Below are 22293 nucleotides of genomic sequence, written 5' to 3'. Positions count from 1 at the left end.
AGAAAGGTACAGAGACATTTACAGAATGTGGTTGCATACATTCCAGTCTTGTCCCAAGGGTGCGTTAAATAATAGTTAATACAATGCGTCAACCAAAGCTCCTACACCCAAGTGCAGGTACAAACACAAACCTTTAAATATCTCAATATTAAAAAAATGGACTTAAACCAATTTCAAAAAAATCGACTCATATCAATCTCCTGCCTTTCTATGGTTCAGACATACGATTACATTCTAACTTTACCCCAAGCCGAAATTTAACCTTGATTTTCGGCATAAACCAAAGCCAACTTGATACTCTCCAAGGCGCCAAACTCACCAAACTACCAGGCTAGATTCGCGGACCTTCGGTCAGCTTCATATGTAAAACTATTCCTAGTAAGAATCTAAACAATTTGCGAGAGATCACCCACAGACTATAGCCTCAGCCCACCTTCGTAGCCAAAACAATCGTGAATGTTAACAGAGCAAATAATAGTTTAAAAATGTACCCGGTGTCAACGAATGAATGACGTGACGACGACTTTATAAATTCTGAGGCGTACACTCCTGGGAGTTGTGAAATCTGATTTCGAGAGCTGTCAATACTCCATATCTTCGGGTAGCTGAAAAGACTTTCTAAAAACCTCGAATATTCCTCATGGGTGAATGCCTAAAATAAGATAAAGATTGCCTGCTGAGGAGAAGGTATTAAGTCTTGAAGTCGAGATGTTAGAGATACGATCATGGCGTTTACATTGCTGATTGAGGTATATCTAGAGATCGATGGCGCTCAACGACAACTGACTAAAAATATTAGTTTTTAATATTAGTTGACAAAATTAAGGATGTTTTTTATAACATAAACGATTGTCTGAAGAAAAAAAATAAAGTCTAGAAAGAAATATATTGGAGATGTCTCTACTAAGCACGGAAGGCGAATAAAGCGTACTCGTGACATGATAAATTACTTTAGTTCTGTTAAAACTCCGATTTATAGAAATCAAAAGCGTTTTTTTGTCTCGACCTGACGCTCCATATTTTGTAATTATGCTGTGTCGATTTAGCTCTAATCCATTGAAAGATCATGGAGAGGCAGTGAAGTGTGTTGTACGATACTTTAATGGATATAAATCAGAGTTTTTAGATTATATTATTTGTTACTGCGAGACTGACTCATATAGACAACCGTCAATGACCAACTAGATTTTCTTTTTTGAATATCCATCCATAAAGCGCATTCGTCTACCAAAGAAGTAGACGATAAAAAGCTGTCATACATGATTGAGTCGTCTGGCGGAAGATAATAGGAAATGAAATATTTGTATGAAGACAATGAAATTACGTTCTATGATAATCAGGAAGTAATATAGGTGAATCGGAATAAATATACTGTTCGAATTCTCAGCATATAAACATTTTCATTATAAAGCTCATAAGGATATTTCATATACACTGCTGTCGAAAGGATAGTTACGGCGGAGTAACAACTATGTTGAAGTAATACGCATATCATTAATATCCGATTAAAAACGTTTATCGTTCTCCAAAATCAAATTTAACATCTTTTCTAATGAATCTTGAGAATGAGTTATGGAGATGCTAACATAGATTTATTCTGATTTTTTTCTATTTCACAGTTCATTTTCTCAAAACTTCAGCATTTGAATCGTGGGCTGTCCATGGAATTTTTAGAACTCGTCTATATGTCCACATTTCAAATGCTCCCAACTTTATTTATATCGGAAGATTTTACTGTCCAAACTTCCGTTCGGAACAGCAGGGCTGATATAGCGAATATTCATTTTAAAGCTTATATCATGACTGGTAAACACTTTTTTGTACTTAAAAAATTCATCTCTTGCCAATTCGATCTGTTATCTCTTTTGAGTAGAGTTGAGTAGTTCATTGGAATTATTCCGAAAAGGAACGATCGGAACTAGTTCCAGCTCTTTAGTCAATATGGTTCCTTTTTCGCCCTGCATTTGAATTCTGTAGCTTCTGAATATTAAACTAAATAGAAATTATTTAAAATATACTTTTTTAATTTTTCATCGAATCAATACGAAACTATGTGATCGAAAAAAAACAGAAGGAACGATGAAAGAGAGAGAGAGAGAGAGAGAAAGGAACTATCTACGAGTCGGAACATTAAGGAACTAGTTCCTTTAAAAAAAGACCGTGGAAAGATCCGTTAATAAGGATGTAATTTTGAATATTGTTAATCGTGTTTCTAAATTCTTGTATTAACGTCTGTGTAGAGAATAGTGCTTTTGGGTTCGATATATTCTTTGAAACCAAACTGAGATGTTCCCATAATTTTTCACATTTTGTATACATTCTGGAGTGGACAATTCTAAGAAATATTTTTAGAGCATGACTCATAAGACTATTCTGTATTCATGGCATTTTTTCGCAATGGTAATAAAGGTAGATTTTAGCCATGGGTAACGGCCTATATCATATATGTCGTTGTATAGTTTTCCTATAAGTTCCATGTGTTCTTCGTAGGTTCTTCAGGTTAGGTTGTTCAAGAAACTTATCTTCTTTCATATAATTGCTCCAGAGAACATTATTTTCCTTAATATCGAATACCGCTATTCAACCAATATAAGTCCTGGTTACGACAGAATTACTGGCAGAATGTTGATGTCGTCGAAAGATAATATTAGTAGACCTCTTGCTACTATGCTAATATATAGGAAAAACTTTTCGGGTCAAGACGATTTGAAGACGGTTCCCTTTGTGTTGGGTGCCATCCGTATGGTCTTCAAAGGTGCTCACAAAATACGTCATATGTTAACATATAAAATTGCCCAACTTCAAGCTGACTTAGTATTTAATTATAAGTTAAAAACTTCTAGACCTGCTGTACGAAAATTGTTCAATGTAGATACAATACAAAAATATATACAAATCTTCATTTTCGAGCTGAATAGGTGTTTTTTGTAAAGTATATATTTTTCGGCTCAAGACACGAAGACGGCTCCGCCTATGTTTTCGAGTGCTCACCGAAATATATATATATATATATAAATCTTCATATTCAAGTTGACTGGATATTTTATTATAAAGTAAATACTTTTCGGTATCCTGGTTCCGCGCCCGTGTAGTATACTCTATGAATTATATTCGAGTGAGCTTCCGAATTTTTATCTTCACGTTGACTAGGTTATTTATTATAAGGTAAATAATATTCGACCACTCATTCCTTAAACATTTCTGAAAGTTAACCCTTTGAGCCCCGAATTTTTTCCGCAATCTTAGAACAAATTTCTGTTCACAGTATTAATGCAACTATCCAAAATATGATATGAACAAAATTTGACATCGGTACATTCTTGAATTTCGGGAGATACAGTATATTCTTTCGGAAAAATTAACTTCCAATATCAAGAAAACCAAAAGCAAAATCGACAGAAAAATCATTTTAAATTATTCTCTATATTCATATTTACAAGAATCAAAAATAATGTTGATGGCAGAATTAGTATAAATTGAATACGAAGCGATTCAAATAATTTGGACTGTATACACAAATTAGTACTGTACACAAATTTACCCTCTTCTCTATATTGAAAAGCTCATAAATTTACCAAATTTTTGAATTTATTTAATTTTTCATTTGATATGTGTCGTCCATAATCAGCTCTTTACATATGAAATCCAACTAATATATATCTACTAGCTACATAATAAATATATGCTCTAAAACATTTTGTTGCCTGTGGGTAACATTGGGCTACAAAGGGTTAAAGTTCCACTTATTTCACCTCATTTCCATTTTTGTTTCTTCGGCTCCGTTGTTTATAATTATCTTCATTTCTTTTATTGTCTGCAGATTCTTCTTCTAACATAAATCCATATATTAAATATCATCGAACATTAATTATGAATAGAGTTATGTTTGCCGAATATTTGGTCGTTGATTTTGTTTAATAACTTTTGGTCTTCTTCTTTTCTTTTTTCAGATTTTGTTAGGTTAGCGTTCGGAATTCTGTTTTTTTTTTTATTTCGGTGAGATATATAGCGAACTATACGTCCTCAACGAAAGAAAGACGCAACAGAGAGACAATACCGCTCGGGGCCATTTAGTTGGCCAAACCAACGAACGAGGTCATTATCGAATAAATTAAGTCCATCCACAGCAAGCAGACGGAGAAGAGAAAACAGACGTTGACGTTGGCAAACAGCTACAAAACGTCCAAAACGCTTTAGGAAGTTGGAAAATTGCGTAGCTGTATTTTTTGTTAAGACAAAGAACAAACATTTGTAACGGAGGCGGCATTATTGTGCATACAAATTCCAAGCAAACCGAACAAGGCAAGGAGACCGTGGCGACGACCACCAAAGCGTTATTGAACTGTTGAAAAGCATCATCAGCATCAGCATCGGTTCTTGGATTCATTGTCACAAGCAAATAGCCAGCCAGGCAGCCAATCAGCCTGCAAATACAAGCCGCGACAGCTGGACTGTAACAAAAACGGCAATTGCATTAACAAAAGGAGGTGGTGGCGGTCGGCGGCGGGTAGGAGGTGGGGTTATTTGTGCATATCTTTCCTTGCCGTTGCTTGTGATCTCCCGCCTACACGCAACAAATTTGTTTGTTGTTACAACAGATTAATTGTTCAACAACAAAAACAACAACCATAAATACATATTTGCATATAAGAATTGGCCAAGAACAAATCCGCATCATCGCATTCATCGTCACCTCCATAAACCCCCCTCTCAGTCAGCCACCTTTTCGTAAACAAAAGGTTTCACATTTAGAACTTCTCATCTTAGCCTCTTCATCACCACCACCATCATCACCCGCTCAAAATGATTTCGAATAAAAAATCCTATGCCATGAAAATGCTACAATTGGCCCTGGCCCTAAGCCTATTGCATGTCAATCCCGATGACTATCTACAACAAAGACTGCGTAACTGGGATTCCCAGCTGGAGCTAAGGGATGGCGATGGCTGGGAACTGGAAATGTTACGGGCTGTGCCCATGGTTGAATATCCCTATGCCAATCGTAAGTCAATGATGCCGCTCATCGAAGATCTCATACTGTACGATCATCAGAGTGAGAGTTTGGCCAATACGCAGTACAATATTACCGCCTATTTACTGAATGTCTCCAATGAAGGTGTCAATCAAACGGCGGCCATGCAAGAAATGCAAGCCATACCTCCACCGTCGGGCGCCACAACCGCTAGTAGTGGTTCGTCTGGCTCAGGAACATCTGCCACGTCATCATCTTCGCCCTCATCGGGTGGGTCGATAACTTTGGATAATGTTCGCAACACTACGGCGGCTGCAGTTAGTTCCATAGTCCATGCGGCGGGTAATTCAAACAACACCAACATCCACAACCTCCCCACCCCAGAAATTGAACTATTCCTCAACTCGGAATCCATGCAAGATCAACGTTCGGTATGGGAACAAAATCTCGCAGATCTCAGTGATTTCAATGATCTACCCATTATGAATAGCCACTATGGCAATTTACCCCTAAAAGATGGGCAACAGGCGCAAGATTCAGCATCACTTTTTGATTTACCCCATTTAGATGTGTTCCTACCCACCTTTGGTAGTTCGGCAAATGCTTTAAATACCGAGTCGGAAGGAGCTGTGGCCTTAAACGGCAGCTTTCCAAATCCTGATGATGAAGTTGGCATAAAATTGGAACAATTGGATGATGAGGACGATAAGGCATTATTGGTGGGTGTTATGGACACGAGAACCGCAACATGTTCCACATTAAGTTCGGATGCAACCGATATTTCGGAAGTTTGTGTTAAAAAGGAAAAGGAAGCAGAGGAAGGCGAATTAGATGTTGTTAGTACGGTGAAAGTGGAAGAAGTGGATTTAAGTCCATTCATAAGCAATGCAGAAGTCACTAAAGAGGTAAATGGAATTTATTTTTTTAAATTATAAGAAACATATTTTTAAGGGGGGTAAATCGATCCAAGCCATTGGCGACATTTTATAAGAAAAAAGTATGAAATTGTATTCCAAATTTTATTTGAAATTATATTATTTTATAGCTTGAAAATGTTGAAACCCATTTCTGATAATGATGCTAGACTTTTTCAGAGAAATAACTTATTCTCCGATTCTTCTTCAATCGATACCTAAGATGTGGCTTTGTTAACCATCATCAAAAGAGGAAGACATTTTCGGCAATTATTGTATAAAATTCGTATCGAGGTGTATTTATAGCGTATCTTCGAAAAGCACACTATCTTCTGTATATACTTCTTCTTCGGAAGAATAACTTATTGTCAGGTTCTTCTTACGCCGTTCGTTCCAAAAACATAATTTTGCATTTTCTGATGATTCTCCTCAGAGGAAGACATCATCAGCCATTACTGTATGAACTTCTTGAGTACTTCCTTACCCCAAGCCGAGCTTAAACATGATTTTCGGGAGCGTCCATTTTCCGAGCGACCATTTTCCAAGATCATTCCCCTTTTGCGTGAACCATCACTTGGCTCTCTTTTATATGCCTATTGAGCTGGGGCATCTTCATCCATTCTCACAAGATGGCCCAGCCAAACTAGTCGCTGCAGTTCGATGCGTCTGAATATGTCGATGTCCGAGAATAGATTGTATAGCTCATGGATCATTCGACGGCGATATTCACCATCGACGTAGATCGGCCCATAGATCTTCCGTAGAAGTTTTCTCTCAAACACTCCAGAGCTGTCTCATCTGCTTGCGCAAGTACCTATGCTTCAGGTCCATTCAGCAGCACGGGTAATATCAGCGTCATGTAGAGTGTGAGTCTGGTCTGGCGAAAGGTGGTCTTGCTTTTGAGTTGCTTACTCAGACCATAGTAGCACTTGTTGGCCAACACAACCTTCTCCGTATTTTAAAATTGATGTCATTAGATTTATTTATGGCTGTACAGAGGTGTATAAATCGTTGACTACCTCGAAGCTTTCTCAACTTCCACAGTTGATCCGAGTCTACTGGACGTCTTGCACGTTGATACCATCAGCTTGGTCTTCTCGCCATTTACTGCCAAACTCAATTTGACAGACTGCTTATCAATTTGTTCAAAGGTGGCTGTTACCGTTCGCAATTTTCGAACCATTAAGTCGATGTCGTCGGCGTAGTCGAGTAACATATGCTGTTTGGTATACAGGGTGCCATTTCTGTTCACATTTGCATCTCGTATGACCTTTTCCAGCAGGATATTAAACCGGTCTCACGACAAACTGTCATATTGTCTGAATCCGCGATGGGTATTGAAGGACTCCGAGAGGTCCTTTCCGAATTTAACAGCTGACATTGTACCAGTTAAAATTATCCTGCATAGCCGTATTAATTTTGCAGGAATGCCAAACGCAATGGTTTAAAAACCTCTAAATGGATAGAGCTGTCGAATGCGGCTTTATAGTCGACAAATAGGTTTAATGAGTCGATGTGTTTTTCGTGGGCTTTTTTCCCGGATCTGGCGAGTGAAAATGTGGTCAATGGTGGATTTGCCAGACCTAAAGCCGCATTGGTATGGTCACCTGCTGCTTTATTATTCTTCAACCGATTAATTGCTATTCTGACCTCATCTTGGCTAGGTGGTAACGTCATCTCTTATTGGTTCTGGGGTATTTTCTTCACCGCTACTATTTGATACCAGAAGCGTTTCAAAATGCTCCTTCCAGATCCTCAGCACGCTATCTGTATTTGTCACCAGGTTTCCAGGCGCCAAAGCTTTCGGTTTGGTGTTTTATTCGTTGGTGCAATTTCCGGACTTCATTCTGACTCCAGTGCATCTCGATTTGCTCACGCTCACGTTTTTTTTTTTTTTTTTTTTGTTATTTTTTCTGAGAATACCTTTTTATTTAGTCACATTTATATTCAGGTTGCTTGCTGAGGTATCAGCCGACAATATTCGATCTTATCGTATAATTATCTTATGGGTTTTGTTATAGTAACTACTTCTTTCTAAGTAACATTCAGTTTATACTACTACTGGGTATGATTTTTTTACAAAACCAAATTGGGGACATTTTGACGGTTATAGCCGTCATAAAAAAATCCATTCATTAGTTTCTGTAGTCTTTAGAGTTTAATTTCTATGTTCATGGGTAATTGGGGATCGTATGAAAAATATATTAATATTCTTAGCCTGCACTGAGAAAACTGCAGAAAAACTGTATGACATTGACTGACTGTATGACCTTTTATGTCTACTTTCAAATCCCAACTAAGATCGAGTTAAATAAATAAAATAAATAACAATTACCTCACTTCTCTTAAATAATATCACAAAATATATTTATTTCGATTCTGAAGTGCATTATAAACACACCTACAAATACATACATACCACTCCATATACATACACCCACACCCTTTGCATTTAGTGGTCTGATTTTCACTATAATCGAAATTGATATATAAAAACATTTTTTTTTTTCATTCACAATTTTTGATTAGATTAGCATTTTTTTTTTTGTTTATAATAATTTCGACGACAGTCGAAATGATTGCATTTGGCTATAGTCATTTTTATTTCCAATAAGTCAATGAACTGCAACTAAATACTGTGGCCCATTGTTTGGTCGTATGAAATAACAAAAACAACAAAAACAATTTGATAATGTTAACAAATATATTATTGATGTAATAAATATATTATTGATGTAAAAAATTGCATGAAAAATTTTGCTATTTAGAAGTCTTTTGGGACTCATTATAAATACAGAAATGACTTCTTCGCGAAGACACATTATTTTCGAGGAGCAGAAGGTATTCTTATGCCAAAAGTCTTCTATTTTTATTTTATTGACATAACTGATCAGACCCTATCCATTTCATCAACTTTTTCATACGTAAATGGCAATGTGACATTCCTATGTTCGTGATAATCTCACGAATTCTATATTTGAGGGTTTGAATCGACACTGAGTGAGTCTTGGGAACAAATTATCCCGGCCCAAACAGTCACAACTTGAGGATGGAAAAGTTTCTAAATGTGAGAATTTTGTCTCTTGACAAAACCACCGAAGTGAGTCTAGATGATTTTTCGCTGGAGTTCCAGATTATTTTCATGAATTGCCGAGGCCCAGTTTGATGTATACACATTTTCATGCCTCACACCAATTTTCGAAGCACTCCAAAATATTTTTGAACACTTTAAGCCTAAAAATATTAGACTACAGGAATCATAGATCTGGATTTTTTCCTTGATTTGCAGGAAAAAGAATAAGTCACTTAAGGGTACCACATTATTAAATCGACCCCGAGAATGGGGGGTCCCCTTAAGTATGAGGCAACGCTGTACGGTGGACAACCCATCAATTGCAGTTTTTAGGGCTCGGAGCACTATTTCTATTATTTTTTGAATTTCTCCGGAGATCTCAGACGAACAAATTGTGTACTCAAAAATTATTCGACTCAATATTGACCTCCTACACAGAAACAAATTAAAGAATATTTCCATCATTTCATTCATAGTTATTTGTTTCCATATTGTAAAATTCTCATAATACTCATAGCCACTACTTTTTCCAACAAAAAATTTCAACATTTCATTAATATCAGAACTATTTTCCAACATCGATCTACTTTTCAACTATTTGCGCCCATTTGTCCTCTCTCCTTTTCTTTTTACAAAAACAAATGCATTCCTAAAAAAAATAATACACCATTCATAGTTCGTCTGTGTTTTGTTTTGGTATCATCCTTCGCCTCACTCCCTACTTGGTGGTTGTTATTTTTCCAACCGTTTCCACTCTCTCGATTGTGACTAGTTGTGCACTCCATTGTTTCTTTATTTCAGGCACTCCTACTGACTTCTGCATTGGTGTGACAAAATTCGCATATGTATTTTCCATATTATTTCAATATAAATTCTAAATACAATAAATAGCAAGAAACGGTACAAGACATTTTTTTTGTTGCTTACCTTAAATTTGTTTCAAATTGCGATTTCCACTTGACTAATAATCATTTGGGTGATTTGACGCTATGAAATCTTAATCAGCAATGAAATGCAATAATCATCGATAATCGATGATTAAATGAAGTGGTGACAAATATGGCGAAAAGCACAAAACAAAATAAAATTGCATCATAAACATAGAAATGCAATTGTATAATTCACAATATATATACATATATACGGATGTCGGTGTATACACTCGCCGATCATTTTGGATCAAATGCAATTGAATTTATATTAAAAAAAGCAACATCAAAAACAACAACAAACAAACCATAACAATCGAGGTCATTTTGCAAAATAAAAAATGCAATTTTTAGAAAAACATATATATAAACATACATATATTAAGACAAAAACATATACATACATACATTGTGTATAGATGTGATCAATCTCTTCCATAAGAAAATTTTTAGTAGCCAGATAGCTTTTGTTGCTATTAGTAATAACAAATGACTTTTTAAACATAACAAAAACAACAAAAACCATGGACATATTTTCAACGAATGACAATCATACAAAAAAAAATCGTTCGTTCATTAATTCATTCATTCATGTCGGCCTGCCGTCACTCATTCAATATCATCCAGTTTTAAGATGTTTAACAGCAAACAATTTTCATTTCATATTTTTGTTATGCCTATTTTTGAAATTTTTGTTGCTATTTTTTTGTGTTTTTTTTAGCAACAGTTTATTGAATTTGTTTGTTCAATTTTTTGAAAGCATTTTGTTTTAAATTGCCAGGTCTAGTGTATAAATTTTGCTCTACACATACAACACGACCATTAAATAATGCATTTTTATTTGAAAATTTATTTTTGGTAATTGTTTTAAAAATGAAAACAATTTTAAAATTTATTATTTGTTTTTTCATTGCATTGATCAAAACAAAAAAAAAATGAAGCAAAATCATAAATTAATTTTCTATGTACTCATATAGGTATGAAGAGATACACATATTCGTACACTAGAATGGGTCGAAATATAGATCCAAAGAGATGTTTCCATCACAGGCTTTTCATTATTTATCGCCCTACAAAATAATATCATGAAGCTACAGTTTGCATTATCAGTTCCTATGTATACCGTTTGACCTCATTTTCCAGCCATATACAAGCACGGTTAAAATATTAGGTTGTGGCCCAAATCGTATACTTCGTTCGCAATATATTATAAAAATTATATATTTTTTTGAAATTCTCTGGGAAGAAAGCACAAGGAGTAAACCGATATTCCCCATCTTCGAACTTGATATAAGTTTGCAAGCAGTATTGCAATGTGCAAAGTTTGAATGAAATCGGTTACTGCTTTCTAGAGTTATCATCACACCAGCCAGCCAGACGGTCGCACATTTTCCAATAAACTCCAAATTGTCTGACACAATTTGGTCCATAGTAACATAGAACCAATATTTCTATGAGGCACATTTTTATCGTAGCCAATGTGTATATTAGCTATAAGGCTGCACAGAGAAAAAAAAATCGTATATTGTATGAATAATGTTCAGAAAGTGCTGACAATGTCCTGATTTCTGCATTTTATGTATGCAATTCATAAAACTTTAATTACTGGTTTATGGTTTATGGTAAGAGAGAGTGAAAAAACAACTTTGGAGTATGTTTGGTGGTGGTGGCCAACGAAAAACGAAAATATGGGCACAAATAGTTGTGAAGATCAAAGTAGGAAAATAATTTTGATATTAATGATTTTTTTTTTTTTTTGAAAATATAGTGGCATTCTCATGATTATAAGAATTTTAAAATTTTTCTAAACGAGGCACATCTGCAATATGGGAAAAATAAACAATGAATGAAATTATGAAAATATTCATAAAATTTTTTTCTTTGTGAGAGTTAGCCTCCCGAACTCATTTGCTCAATTTTTATCAATTCTTTTTTTGAAGACAGAAGGTTTCGAGCATGCGTTTTGTAACAAATATCCTTTTCATACTACACCAGCGCTCTTCATTTGTGCCCTCCCAAGGAGTAGTTATACTACTTACAATATCCCTCGTCTTTCACCTTCGGCCAGACGACTCAGTAAAATTGTTTTCTCTGCGAGGAAGGAAGTAGGGAAACGTAGTGGAACGCAAAAGTCGACTTTTCGATCTTTTGATTTTGTCAAAAATGTTCAAATTCGATTTTCGACTTTTACCAACTAAAGCAAAATCGATTAAATATTTAATTTTTTGTAAGAATTATTGTCAACAGATGAAATAAAGTTCTGGAATGTGTAATTTTTGGGCAACTTCGAAGAAAATCGAAACTCGATCTTGAATAGTCGATTTTGCATTTTCTCAAAGATCAAAAGTCGACTTCGACTTTCAGACTTTTCAATACAAAAAGTCGATTAGTCGAAAGTCGATTTACTTATCCCTAGAAGGAAGTAATTGTATTTTATCAACTGTGTGGTGCCTCCCTCTTGCTCTTGGAATCTTTCTAATTTTTATAAATGTTTGTGCTAATTTTTTGGTGACTTCAACAGCATTTTCGATTATAGTTTAGAGTAGGGATAGGTATTCGAGCGCAAAACTAGACTTTTAGACTGCCTCTGGCCAAAAAGTCGATTTTAGACATTCGAATATAGAATTTCAATTTCTCAGGTAATAACAGACGTCTTTACACAAAACATTCAATATACATTCTCCCCTTAGAAATTTCGGAGTTTCTAGTTCAATTTTCTAACAAAATTTGACATAATATAAATTTACTTTTTAATGTAGCCATTGAAATCCTCATCCTCTAATTTTTAAACATAGCTTCAATGTACTTTAAATATATATGAAATGAAATCAGTTTTTTTCAATTTCCTTCCTCTACATATAATTCTTATTGTTAACGTTACATATAGCCTAATTTCAAAACTTTTCCGTGCATTTAATTAAATTAGCTTTTAATAACCTATTACTAAACAAAAGGCAATCGCACTGAATGCTCATTCTCCTGAAAATGTCGTAATAGATTTATTTTGAGAAATTTCTAATTGAATATTCATTAGATTGAAAACTGGTTCTTAAATGTTATTCTATATAAATATAAATGTTCTTTGCAGGTTTACAATGAATTCAAATTATAAATTTATTTTAAAATCGTTTGATTTCTATATTTCATTTTATATTAATGTGTGAATATTGAGAGCTCAGATATAGCTGAACGAATTCTGGAGTACTTCTGAACAATAAAAACAATAAATGTCCTATATTACTTCTCGATAGGTAGATAATATTGTATTTTCTGTAAAAAACAGGCCTTGAGATATGTCTGATCGAGAGATTATTGCATTAAATCCTCCACCTCTGGGCATGTTTATACCCTTCACCACACTGTGGTACAGGGTATTATGTCTTTGTGAATATGTTTGTAACAGGCAAAAGGAAACGAGATAGACACATGGTTCCTTTTGAGAATATGCATAGAATCACTTTCTAATTCGATTTATGCATGACCGTCCGTCCGTCTGTCTGTGCATGTTAAATTGTAAACAAAGTACAGGTCGCATTTATGATCCGAATTGGATGAAATTTGGCACAGGTCACTTATTCGGCCCAAGGACGAACCCTATTGAAATTGGGAAAAATCGAATCAGATTTAGATATAGCTCCCATATATATATTTAACCGATTTAATTTAAACGGTCCCTATATATCTTTCGATTTACACGAAATTAGGTACAGCCTAATCATTTAGGTCTAGAATTATGTCTGGCAAGTTTCGTGAAAATCGGTCCGGATTTAGATATAGCTCCCATATATAGTTTCGTCCGATTTCATGTAAATGGTGCACCAAAGTCCCTATATATCTTTCGATTTGCACGAAATTTGGCATAACGTACTGAATTAAGCCTAGAGAGTTGTCTGCCAAGTTTCGAGAAAATCGGTCCAGATTTCTATATAGCTCCCATATATAGTTTCGTCCGATTTCATGTAAATGGTGCCCCAAAGTCCCAATATATCTTTCGATTTGCACGAAATTTGGCATAACGTACTGAATTAAGCCTAGAGTGATGTCTACCAAGTTTCGAGAAAATCGGCCCAGATTTAGATATAGCTCCCATATATAGTTTCGTCCGATTTCATGTAAATGGTGCACCAAAGTCCCTATATATCCTTCGATTTGCACGAAATTTGGCATAACGTACTGAAATGAGCCTAGAGAGATGTCTGCCAAGTTTCGAGAAAATCGGTCCAGATTTCTATATAACTCCCATATATAGTTTCGTCCGATTTCATGTAAATGGTGCCCCAAAGTCCCAATATATCTTTCGATTTGCACGAAATTTGGCATAACGTACTGAATTAAACCTAGAGTGATGTCTGTCAAGTTTCGAGAAAATCGGTCCAGATTTAGATATAGCTCCCATATATAGTTTCGTCCGATTTCATGTAATGGTGCATTTAGATATAGCTCCCTTTTATTATAGATTGATTCTATGTAATTGACGCACCAAGGAACCAATAGGAACAAAACGTTCTGAAATTAGTATAGCCTAACCTGTGACAAGTTTGTTTGAAATCGCTTAATATTTGGATAAAGCTTCCATATATATTTTCGCCCGATTTCAAGTAAATTGGGCATCAAACTCCTCATGTTAGTCAGATTGACATCAAATTAAGCATAGAATTACGTAGTTGCGTTTTCTAGAAGTACAGATATAGCCCAACAGATGACCTATTTATATTTGTTAGAAGTCGATTTACATACTTTTGTCCCATCGTAACAAACGAATGACATGTTTATGGATAGATCTGAGTAGATTCACATTTAGATAAATATCACATATTTTATTTCATCCAGTTTCATGTTAATAGTCCTGTTTAATATACCCATAGTGGTGAAGGGTATCATATAAATCAATTATTTTTTCTACCCTCAATTTCCGACAATTTTTTCGCAGGTGTATATATTTAACAGACTTCCCACAATCATCATATTACCACCTGCCACATTTTCTCGGTGATATCTATCTTTGCTATGACCGACTTTTTGCGATTTGATGCAGGTTTTTTCTTCCGATTTTTTCCTTTTATTGTTTTTATTGCTAATTGATCAATTGATTTGTGGCAGATATGTAAATCACAAAATTAACTTTTGATTTGAATGTTCAATCGTTTCCACACCATGATAAACTAAAATAAAAAAATACGTTTCTTATCGTTTAAAATATGGTGTGTGCGGTTTTGCAGGTTTAGTTCCAGGGGTTTTGTTGCTATACATTGTGGGCTTTTAATTATGTGTGGCTGGCTAGCGGGCGATACACGTGTTTTGTTGTTGTTCGAGATATTTGCTCTGATTTGTTTCAAATGTTTGTTGGTTTATTATGCATTCATTTGTAGGGCGTTTCACTCACTCGTTTACTGCTCTGCTATACATTTCATGAATATCAATTTTCAAATTTTGTGTTTGATGTCATTGACATTGACCAAGAATAAATGGTATTTGTATTTGATTTTGAAAAATAAAAACAAAGCAAAAAATTTTGGAAAATATGTTTGTAAACATTATTAACAGGTGAAATTGCAATTGAATAATCTCAGTGGGTCTCTGGAAGAGATTAAATCAAAACCCCAAACACAAAAGTCAGATGAGGCTGATCATATTTTTCACCAAAATTGTTCAAGGAGTCTCAAACCAAGCCAATTATCGAAGCATTTTTTCAACATCGATTGAAACACCTCAGAATTATTGTTTTTGAACACATCTTCTGGTCATGAAAGTCCTTGATTACGTATTTTTTCTTTATGTGGAGAATATACCGGACTAAAGACGACGGATGAGTCAGTGTGTGAAACTTCGTCTTCTCTTGTTCGAAGTAGTCCAAGGACTTTCGGCAAACAAATTGTAGAGTACCATTCAACTACGTTGATCAAGCGAAACAGTTGATAATGAGCAGTTTTGACGAAGAAATATTTTACCATTTCTTTTAAAATTCTTCGAATTGGTTCTTCCTCGAACTAAAGGCATTTTTAAAGAAGATATGAAGGATTTCGTAGGAAGACGTTCGTAATGGAGAGATATCAGGACTTTATAGTGTTTTCTTATGGAGGGTCTTTTATAATTCTTCTCATAGAAAGCTTTCTTATAAAGGATGAGAAGAAGACCGTCGTATAGATAACCAGAGAGTTATCTTCTAGAGGGTTATCAGGCCTTCTTCTAGCATGCTAAAAGGTTTTCCTCTGGAAGATCAACAGTTCTTGCTCTAGAAGAGCAATAGATCCTCTTCTAGAAGGCGAAAGATCTTCTTCTTGAGGATCAGAAGATATTCTTAATGAGGACCAGATCATAGACTAGAAGCCATTTTCTAAAAAGTCTAAAAGATCACAAAGATTTCTTCTAGAAAACAAAACGTCTTTTTCTAGGGGACCAGAGGGTCTTCTAGCAGTCCAGCGGCTCTTCTAGGAGACTAGCAGGTCTTCTTCTAGGAACTCAAAAGACCAGAAGTCATTTTTTAAAATACCAGACGATCATTTTAAGAAGAATAGAACCTATTTTTATAGAGAAGACCAGAACCTTCTGATCAGAATATATATTTTATAGAAGACCAGAAGGTCTTCATCTAGGGGACCAGAAGGCCTTATTCTAGAAGACCAGAAGGTCTTCATCTAGGGGACCAGAAAAATCTTCTAGAAGACCATAATGGTGGACAAAGATGTCGTATTTTGGAAGTCTTCCTCCAGGAGGCCAGAAAGTCTTCTAAAAGGCCAGAAGGTATTCTCTAGCAGACTAGAGGATATTCTTGAAAAATACCAGAAGGTCTTCTTCTAGGAGACCCGAGAGTCTTCTGGTTGTCTAGCAGAAAGTTTTCTTATAGAAGACCGGTTGGTCTTTTTATAGAACTCCATTCGGTCTTCAGTAGGTCTTCATTTAAATATCCAGTAAATCATTTATAGATGATCAGAATGTCTTCTTTTAGCAGACCCGAAGTTATCCTCTTAGAAGACCGTTGGGCCTTCTTATATAAGATCAGAACTTCTTATAAGAGACCAGTGTATTATTTTGGTCTCACAGAAATACGATATTTTTTGTTACATTCATTATTTTTATTTGTTGTTGTTTTTGCTTTTAGCAAATTTGTAGGTCATCGCCTTCTTCACATCAAAATATACCACAACACACACAAAGATGATAAATGACTTTCTCCTAGAACAGATAGAAACGGACAGGTTTGTTAATTGTTTGTTTCTATCTTTAGTGAGTTATTTCTTGTTCCCAGACGAAAGAAAAACATGTACAATATTGTTACGAATATAACTATAGATTTAAGTTAATTTAGATGAATTCCGTTAATTTAAGAATTTGAATTGTAACGTAAATTTCTACTACGCAGTTTATTTGAATAACTTCACAACAACAACCACTGCATAGATTTTTCTACATCCTTCCATTTCCTCTTTCATTTTCTATTTTGTTATTGTCGTACAATTCTTGTTAAACGTCATTCCTCTTTCTTTGTTATTCCCTCGCCTGTATATGTGTTGTTGTTATTCCTCTTTCTTTGTTATTCCCTCGCCTGTATATGTGTTGTTGTTATTGTAAGTTTGTTTACTCAAGTTTGTTGTTGTTATTGTTCACTCAGTAAGTTTGTTGTTGTTATTGTTACTCAATGTGTTTGTTGCATTGGTAGATTGTTCGTGATCTAGGTGTTACCAGATCGTCTAGAAACTTCTGTAGCGACAGGCAGGGCTCATATAAATAGAGGGAATGGAAAGGCAGTGAGTCAGTTGTGAATCAGATCGCGAATTGAAACCGTCGTGTAAAGTAAAGTGCAAAGTAAAGTTGTGTGAATAAAATCATTGTAATAATCGTAATCAGAAAGAACCCGCGTTTTATTTGGTACGAATTGTATCGGGAAATAAAACAACGTCTACACGGGATTTAGTAAAATCTAAGAACGTAACAATTGGTGTAGAAGTGGGATTACGATAATACTACGATGAAGTTTAAGGATCTACGAGTGGAAGACTTAAAGAAGGAGCTCAATAAATTGGAATTGTCCTCTACTGGCAGCAAGGCTGAACTACAAAAGCGTCTGTTGGATGAGTTCGAGCGCCGTGGTATGAACATCGATATATATGAGTTTGACAGTAAGGATGAAGTGGATTTATCGGAAATGGGCGAATCCAACGGTGGGGAAGTCTCGTCAGTAGCTGCCAGGGGTGACGACTTCAGAGAAATGCTGGCCAAAATGTTTGAGGAAAATTTCAGAAGGAGCGAAGAGAATTCCAGAAAGTTAGAAGAAAACACGAGACGAATGTTCGAAGAGAATTCCAGAAAGTTAGAAGAAAACTCGAGACGAATGTTCGAAGAGAATTCCAGAAAGTTAGATGAACTCAAGGCAGAGAACTGTAGAATGAACGAGAAACTCGAGAACATTACAGAAGTTATTGGAAGGAGAGTGGAAACCGTGGAGGTCCAAATTAAAGATTTGGATAAGAAAGTGCAGTCGGTTGACGAGAAATTTCTGGCCCACGACCACAGGTTTACGAATCTGGAGAAGAAAATTTCGGAACTGGAAATTAAAGGTGGTCCGGTGCGAGCTCCTGATAACACACTAAAAATCAAACCTCCTGTATTCGACGGCTCTACGTCATTCAATGTTTTCAAGTTACAGTTCGAGACAGTGGCTTCTAGAAATTCCTGGAACGACAGCGACAAAGCGGTTGCACTACTTCTGGCATTGAAGGGCAGTGCTGCGGATGTTATACAGAGTATTCCTGTCGCTTCTAGAAGCAACTATGAAGATGTTATTGCTGCACTGGAACGTAAGTACGGTGGCGAACATAAACAAAACATCTACCTTATGGAACTAAGGGGAAAAGTACAGAGGGCAAACGAGACGCTACAAGACTTTGCAGCTGAGGTGGAACGTTTGGTGCTAATGGCGTATCCAGGAGAGAATCACCCATTGCTGGACCGTATGAAAATCGAAACCTTTGTGAATGGCATACGTGACCCTGAGATTAAATGTGCAACATATGCGTCACCAAAAGCGTCGTTTGCCGAAACTGTGTCGTTTGCCCTTGCCCAAGAGACGGCAAGAATAATTGTTAAGCCCCAGACCCACAAGATTCGCCAACTGGAGACCGAAGGTTGCGAACCCAAATCTCTCGTTAACTCGATCAAGGACGCCATGAAGCAGGTAATAGAAGAAACAAAGTTAGTAGGGATGACTAAGCCCAGGGTTAGATGCTACAACTGCGATAAAGCAGGTCATATTGCGCGCGAATGCAGAGCTAAGCGCAAACGATCCAGGTCATCGTCACCACCTCCAACGAAAGATGGTAGACGAATGGCTCAACAGTCCACCAATGAGTCACCGTTAAACTAAATCGAGCCAGTCCAGCGGGGCATGAACTGGCTCCCATCGACGATGGCCCCACAATCTCCATAGCAATAGTACAACAGAAAAGTCACAACCTAACAACAACTGGGTACATCAATGGTGACAAGCGAGTTCTGACGTTAGATACTGGCGCATCAAAGTCCATCATAAGATCAGATCTGGTAAAGGGAAACATAACGCAACTTAATGGAGTCAGACTGCGCACAGCAACGGGGGAGCCCGCGGCCGTACACGGCAAGATTACCCTGAGACTAACTATTGCCAATAAATCGGTGAATTACGATTTTATAGTTGCCGATATCGTAGACGAAGTGATAATAGGCGCAGATTTTATGATTGCCTTCGGTATCAATCTGGATATGAAAGAGCGTGTGATGACCTGGTCTAACGTCGAAATTCCGTTAAACGTGGGCTACGATGAAAGTACACCCATTAGACGTCTGACTACGGACCATCCAGAGATAATACCGCCCTGTGCCGAAACACCAATTATCACCTTCCGAGAGGAACAAGGCTAAGCAGCTATTATGGAAGTATGCCTCTACCTTTGCGTTGACAAAAGAGCACCAAGGAAGAACATCAGTGGTGAAGCATGAAATCAATACAGCAGACGCGCGACCCATTAAACAGCCTCCAAGAAGTGTTCCCCTGGCCAAAAGAGACGAGGTCCAGAAGCTGATAAGTGAAATGGAAAAGAGTGGTGTAATAGAACCATCGTCAAGTCCATGGTGCTCCCCAGTGGTCTTGGTCAAGAAGAAAGACGGAAGCACCCGGTTTTGTGTGGACTACCGAAAGTTAAATGATGTCACCAAGAAAGACAGTTATCCGCTCCCAAGAATCGACGACACATTGGACACATTAGCCGGGACGTCATGGTTCTCCACCCTCGACCTGCAGAGTGGGTACTGGCAAGTAGAGATCGCCGAGAAAGATAAGGAGAAAACAGCGTTTGGCGTTAATGGGGGTCTCTGGCAGTTCAATGTCATGCCATTCGGACTCTGCAACGCCCCGGCTACATTTGAAAGGCTGATGGAGCGTGTGTTAAAAGGGCTGCAGTGGAAGTCATGCCTCATATACCTGGATGACATCATAGTCATGGGACGCAACTTCGACGAACACATCAAGAATTTAAAGGATGTTCTTCAGCAGCTTTCGTCTTCAGGCCTCAAGCTGAACCCAAAGAAGTGCAGTCTCTTCCAACGAGAGGTGAAGTTCCTGGGGCATCACGTGACGCCGGAGGGCATATCGACGGATAAGGAGAAAATTCAAGCCGTCAGAGATTGGCCGCAGCCCCGAAATCTCCATGAGCTGCGAAGCTTTCTGGGTCTCTGCACCTACTACCGTCGATTTGTCCCAAATTTTGCCAACATCGCCGCCTGTCTACACCGCTTAACGCAAAAAGGCCAGAGGTTCCAGTGGGGCAACGACCAAGAAGAGGCGTTCAGTAAACTCAAAGACATGCTATGCAGAGCCCCCATTTTGGCATACCCTATACCTGGCGGAAAGTTTGCTCTGGACACAGACGCAAGTGCGTGCGGCATTGGTGGCGTCCTTTCCCAGGAAATCGACGGACAGGAAAAAGTCATCGGGTACTACAGCCGGACATTGTCGAAGCCTGAGAGGAATTACTGTGTGACGAGGAGAGAGCTGCTTGCTGCCCTTGAGAGCGTTAAACACTTCCACAAATACCTATATGGCCAGCATTTCCTGCTGAGGACCGACCACGCTGCTCTCCAATGGTTGCTGCGGTTTAAGAATCCGGAAGGTCAACTAGCCCGTTGGATCGAGAGGCTCCAGAGTTATGATTTCAGAATCGAGCACAGAAAAGGCGGAAAACACGGTAATGCTGATGCCCTGTCTCGTCGGCCATGCAAGGTAGAATGCAGGCATTGCTCAAAGGCTGAGAATAAGGAGAATATCGTTGATGTCCGGCTATTGCAGTTTGAGTCGGGTGAAGATTGGTCGACGGAACAACGAGGGGATCCCATTCTGGGCAAAATAATTTCGGCCATAGAAACGGGCAAGCGACCTAGTCGCAAAGAAATTACCTCCGAAAGCCCTCTTTTAAAATCCTATTGGGCCCAGTGGGACAGTCTAATTATAAAAGATGGCTGCCTATATCGCAAATGGGAAAGTGAGGACGGTAAATCTCACCGGAACTTGATCGTCGTCCCAGACTCCAAAATAAGAGATGTCTTGTCGGAGTTTCACGATGGGCCAAGTGGAGGACATCTTGGCATATCAAAGACCGCTGAAAAGGTAAAGCAGAGATTCTACTGGGTCGGCTGTCAAAAATCCATTGCCGACTGGATCGCCAATTGTGAAAGGTGCATAAAAGCTAAAGGTCCAACACGGAAGAGTCGAGGCTACATGCAGCAGTATAATTCAGGAGCCCCTTTTGAAAGAATCGCAATGGATGTAGCTGGACCGTTCCCCACAAGCGACTCTGGGAACCGGTATGTCTTAGTGGTCATGGATTACTTCAGTAAATGGCCGGAGGTTTATGCTATCCCAAATCAAGAAGCCAGGACAATGGTGTCGCTATGGTGTTCCATCTGAGGTTCATTCCGATCAAGGTAGGAATTTTGAATCAGCGATCTTCAAGGAAATGTGTGACTCCTACGGAATTAAGAAAACCAGAACGACGCCCCTACATCCACAATCAGATGGCATGGTGGAAAGATTCAATCGCACCCTTGAAGAACATCTACGGAAAGTGGTGGACAGTGGCCAACGAGACTGGGATGAGCATATTCCAAAGTTTTTACTGGCTTATAGATCGGCCATTCATGATTCCACATCCCGGACTCCAGCCAAAGTTCTGTTCGGAAATGAATTAAAGCTACCTGGCGATTTGATATTCGGTGCTACCCCAAACCACGATGTGAACCAAGAAGAAGACAGTCAGAACTCTTTTAGTAAAGTCCACGATGCTGTTCGCCATCGAATAAAATTGGTTAGCAACCGCATGAAGGCAAGGTACGATCGAGCGGCAAATACCGATGGGTTCCAAGAAGGGCAACTGGTAC

The 22293-nt window shown here is 37.5% G+C and overlaps 1 protein-coding gene across 1 annotated transcript; it reads left to right on the top strand.

Annotated features, from left to right (window-relative positions):
* Nucleotides 1-4803: 4803 nt before the first annotated feature.
* LOC133333974 (segmentation protein cap'n'collar-like) lies at nucleotides 4804-5877 on the top strand (the record flags this gene model as incomplete). The annotated part of the gene is made up of 1 exon (XM_061542283.1): nucleotides 4804-5877. A coding segment is annotated over exon 1 (1074 nt), but the record flags the coding sequence as incomplete, so codon positions are not given.
* Nucleotides 5878-22293: the final 16416 nt, after the last annotated feature.

This window comes from Musca vetustissima, unplaced genomic scaffold, assembly GCF_032173495.1.
Source record: "Musca vetustissima isolate MV318-11 ecotype Yass unplaced genomic scaffold, APGP_CSIRO_Mvet_v1 utg3819, whole genome shotgun sequence".
NCBI lineage: Eukaryota > Metazoa > Arthropoda > Insecta > Diptera > Muscidae > Musca > Musca vetustissima.
The sequence above is the reverse complement of the archived record's forward strand: the minus strand, read 5'-3'. Positions and strand labels throughout refer to the sequence as shown.